This window comes from Canis aureus, chromosome 14 (assembly GCF_053574225.1).
Source record: "Canis aureus isolate CA01 chromosome 14, VMU_Caureus_v.1.0, whole genome shotgun sequence".
NCBI lineage: Eukaryota > Metazoa > Chordata > Mammalia > Carnivora > Canidae > Canis > Canis aureus.
Window position 1 is genome coordinate 40050654 of NC_135624.1, and position 4629 is coordinate 40055282.

Below are 4629 nucleotides of genomic sequence, written 5' to 3' on the forward strand. Positions count from 1 at the left end.
ACGGCCTAGCCGAACACGGAAGCAACCCCAGGGCCTACGGATGGTGGAGCAAAATGGGGTCTGTGCATTTCGTAGACACTCTTCAGCCTTAAAAAGGAAGGAAGTGGAAGGACACCTGGGTGGCTCAGCGGTTGGGCATCTGTCTTGGGCTCAGGTCCTGATCCCATGATCCCGGATCGAGTCCCGCATCGGGCTCCCCGCAGGGAGCCTGCTTCTCCCTCTGTCTGTGTCTCTGCCTGTCTCCCCGTGTCTTTCATGGATAAGTAAATAAAATATTTTTTTAAATAAAGGAAGGAAACGCTGACACCTGCCTCAACATGAATGAACCTTGAAAAAATAAATGAAAATAAGCCATCCACCACAAAACAAATCCTCCAGGAGTCCACTCCATGAAGCACCAGCTGTCGTCCCGTTCACAGAGGCGGACAGAAAGTGGACGAGGGGAGCCAGGGGCTGGGGGTGGGGGGCAAGGAGTTCGTGCTTGAGGGAGACAGAGGGACAGTGCCCAAGACGGGAGGGTCCGGAGGTGTGCCAGGGAAAAGGGCGCTCGGCAGTGTGAATGGGCTTAGTGCCCCGAGACCACATACTTCAAAATGCTTAAAATGGTCAATTTTACGTTATGTGTATTTTAACACGATTTTTTAAAAGATTTTATTTATTAATTTGACAGAGAGAGAAAGAGAGCAAGCAAGCACCAGCAGGGGGAGCTGTGGACACAGGGAGAGCAGGAGGGAGGAGCAGGCTCCCACCCGCCAGGAGCCCGGATTGCGCCTCAATCCCAGGACCCTGGGGTCATATGACCTGAGTCCAAGGCAGACACTTCGTGGGCGGAGCCACCCAAGCGCCCTGTATATTTTAGCATGATTTTTTTTTAAGATACAAGGAGGATATTCAGAGGTGAGGCCTCCATAAACACAAGTTATGGCCTTATTACACAGGTGTCCTTGAACAAAGCCCTCTGGCCTGCGGCCCCCACGGTGGCCCCTCCACTTTTTCCTCTCATGGCTCTTAAGCCAAAAAAATCAGCCAATCTACCCCAATCGCCTCTCCTGGGGTCCCTCTGCTCTGCTGCTCTCACCTCCAGCCTGGCCCCCTGCCGGGGGCCCAGGGTCACTCTCAATCCCCTTCGGCTGTCGTCCCAGCGGGTGCGCATGCTCCGCATGCTCGTCTCTCCCCGCGCAGCCGCCTGCCATTCTGCGGCTTCCCCTTGCTGCTCCCTCCATTTGCCTACGGGCCAGAAGCCCCACGTCCCTGAGGGTCCTGCCCCCTCACTCCGCCCTGTCCCCTTGGCAGCTCCGCGCCCAGGCCCCGTGGGCGCCTCTGCTCCTCAAGAGCTCCGGGGTGTCTGCCTAAGTGGCCCTGGTCTCCGAAGCCACCGAAGAGCGGGGTGCAACCTCTCTGAGCACCCGTACTCGAGCCCGCTCTACGGCAGGTGCTTCTCTTGGACAGACGTGGGACTGTCGGGGTAAGATCAACACGGAGACTTCGCGCCCTCCACGTTCTGAGAGGCGCTCGGGGCTGCTGCCTCCTCTCAACCACCTTTGCCCCAAAGACCCCAGAAGGACCTAGTGAGTCCAGGCCCCCTTGCCTCTGCCCTTGGTGGGAGACTTGAGGGGCCCGCCGGGTGCTCCCTACATGACTTGTCTGAGCCTCCTCGGGTGTGGGTGCAGCTGGCAGGGGGAGCTGGGAGGCGTGTCCAGGACAGAGGTGACTGACTGGCCGGGGGAGGGGGAGGCGGGCTGGAGCCCACTGAGGAGAGTGCCAGCTACATAAGGGCCAGCCCAGCCCAGCCCGGTGCTCTCTGGGAGGTGCCAGGTGCCAGGATGAAGGCTGCTGCTCTGCTGGTGGTACTGCTGTGCTCAGGTGGAGGTGAGACCCGGGGGGCCGGGGGGCACACCTCTTCCCGGCCTTGTCTTTCCCACCCCCTGCCGTGTGTCTTCTGCTTCACTTTCTGACCGCTTCCTTGGCCCACCCAATTTCCTCCTCCAGGGGCCTCTCCTGACCTCCCTGGCTCTCCCTCACCTGCCCCTCCTCCCTGGAGCACCTTGATTCTGCACCCAAGTGTCTCCTGGCTCCCGGGCCCCGAACGGCAGATTGGGACCTGCCTCCCTTCCTGCCACGGCCTGGCCCTGGGGCTTCGGCACACTCGGGGGCTGACGCAGACCTCTTACCCTCCCCAGCCTGGGCCATAAGATGCCACAACTGCACGAACGCTAACGGGAACACCTGCTCAGGACCTGTAGACTGCCCCAGCTACGCGAACGCCTGCGCTTCACAAGTGCTGAGTGAGTCCAGGCTCTGTCTTCCTAGAAGTTAAGAGGGTGCAGTGGGACTCGAAGACCTCGGCAGGGGTGGGGGCAAAGGACAGGGTGGGCTACTACCACAGCCCAAGAGGTGTGACAAGTCTCACTCTACACAAAAAGCCTGAAGTTAGAAAAAATCCCCAGGGGGATTTCCTGTGAATCCAAGTGTGGCTTCACAGTGTGAGCCAGACCCTGGCCACAAGGGCTCCAGCCAGGGGCGCTGCAGCCAGCACGGTTCCCTGGGCACTGCTGGGGTAGATGCCAAGGCGGAGAGGTCCATGGGCTCTCAGGACTCTAAGATAAGCCCATTCTGGGGTCAGGAGGAAGGTTCCAGTCACAGTCAGTGACCCACAGCTTCTGGATGTTTCTTCCATGTGACAGATATCAAACTGCCAGACCAGACGGTGGCCCTGGCAGCCAAGACCTGTGTGCAATCGTGCGAGACCCTCAATCCCATGCCATCCCGTGCTTCATCCAGAGCTTCAGTCGGCGATCTACATGCCTCCATCTACTGTTGCAGCACCAACCTGTGTAACCGAGCTGGGGGCCAAGGGCCAGGGGCCACCACCGTGGGCCTGATGCTTGTGGCCAGTGTCCTTGTCACCCTCTTAGGGGCCTCCCTGTGACCCAGAGGTGCGGGACATGAGTGAGGCAGCACAACCCAGGACACCCAGACCCCTAAGCCCCTGTCCCCATCAGGCCGTCTGTGAGCTCGTAAATTGAGGACAGAGTACAGAGAAGGTGGAGGGCCTGGTGGGGTGGTCACAGAGGACCACGCCCATTTGCCCCAGATCTTCAAGGCCAACAGAGGCACCCCACCCCAGCACACCGACGCAGAGAACCTCCTGGAGTCTTTGGCTTTTTCTGGGTATCCTGCCCGGGGCCTTCAGCCATCGGTGCCAGACCTACCACGGTCCTCAGGGAGCTGCTCCCCCAGCTGTGCAGAGACTTTCCGTCACCCTGGGTGGAGTGTGAACCCAAGGCCTGTCTTCCAGCCCAGAGCCACTGTCCAGGCTGGGGCTCCACCCGCAGCGTCCCCTTCCTGCGGCACTGCTTATCCCTGTCTGACCCCCTGCCCACGCCCCCCGCTTCCCCAGGAGTAGCTCTGGAATAAAGTTCATGCATGTCAGTCCTGCCTCAGCGTCTGCTTCAAGGGAACCAAACCTGAAACCCAGCTGCGGGCCCCACCACGACCTCGGAGCACAGGAGGAGAAGTGTCTTCTGTGCTGGGGTTCCAAGGTCTCTGGGCGGGTAACTCCTTCCGCCTTATGAAACCATTAAACAAAACCAAAAAGTGTGCAATTTGTGTGGTACCAAGGCAGGCAGACAGGAAGTGCTTGGGAGGCTCATCCAGGAGTGACATGGGTACCCTCTGGAGACAAGAAGGCCACGGTCCAGGGAGCCAGGATTTGGGCCAGCCAGAGCCCAGTGGCCTGGTAGCCGCCTCCTCCTCCTCCTCCTCCTCCTCCTCCTCCTCCTCCTTCTCCTCCTCCTCCTCCTTTCGAGCCAGTGGGGGTGAAGTCCCAGGGCTTTGGCTGCAGTTTCTTGGCGGCCAGTGGGAGCACCTGCAATCCCAGGCACATTGCGTCCCCAGGCCCCAGAGTCGGGCCGGCAGAGAGGGTGGCTGTGGAGGCAGGAGGATATCCTTCACGGCCCCCTGCACAGCAAGGAGAGCCGGGGCTCTTCCCAGGGACCTTACTAACCATGGGGGGAGAAGTCACTCGGCCAGGGGATGGGGAAGGGGAGGTCTCGCCTCCTTTTCTCCTTTGATCCTGGAACAGCCTCTGCAAATCAGCCACCGCTGTTACTGTCCTGTGTGCTGAAGGGACCCGGGGAGAGTCTGAGTGCTGGTCTGCTCAGGCTGCTGTGACAAAGCACCGCCGACCAGGCAGCTTGCACACGGATTTATGGTCTCCTGGTTCTGGAGGCTGAAAGTCCGAGGCACCCCGAGGCCTCTCCCTCATGTGTGGCTGGTGTCTCCTCCCATGTCCTCATGTGGCCGTCCTCCTGGCTGTGTCTGTGCTTTCATTTTCCCTTCTTGTAAGGACACCAATTATATAGGTTTGGGCCACCCATAGGACCCCAGTTACCGTAATCATCTCTTTAAAGGCCCATCTCCAAATACAGTCAGCTTCTGACGTCCTGAGGGTTAGTACTTCGGTATCTGAATTTGGGAAGGACACATCCAGGCCGTCATACAGGAGGAGTGACGGTCTCAATGAACTCCAAGCGAAGACTTGCCAGGTTCTCATGGGCACCTGTGCCAGAATGAGGACGAGGGGCTGCTTATGCTCGGCAGGAGCAGGAAGGCCCAGTCCTGCGAGTA

At 59.4% G+C, this 4629-nt stretch overlaps 1 protein-coding gene across 1 annotated transcript; it reads left to right on the forward strand.

The window, feature by feature from the left end:
• Positions 1 to 1709: 1709 nt before the first annotated feature.
• On the forward strand, positions 1710 to 3432 carry LOC144283423 (lymphocyte antigen 6B-like). The gene is made up of 3 exons (XM_077847508.1): positions 1710 to 1869; positions 2181 to 2285; positions 2685 to 3432. The coding sequence occupies exons 1-3, from the start codon at positions 1824 to 1826 to the stop codon at positions 2927 to 2929; spliced, it is 396 nt and encodes a 131-aa protein (XP_077703634.1). The 5' UTR covers positions 1710 to 1823; the 3' UTR covers positions 2930 to 3432.
• Positions 3433 to 4629: the final 1197 nt, after the last annotated feature.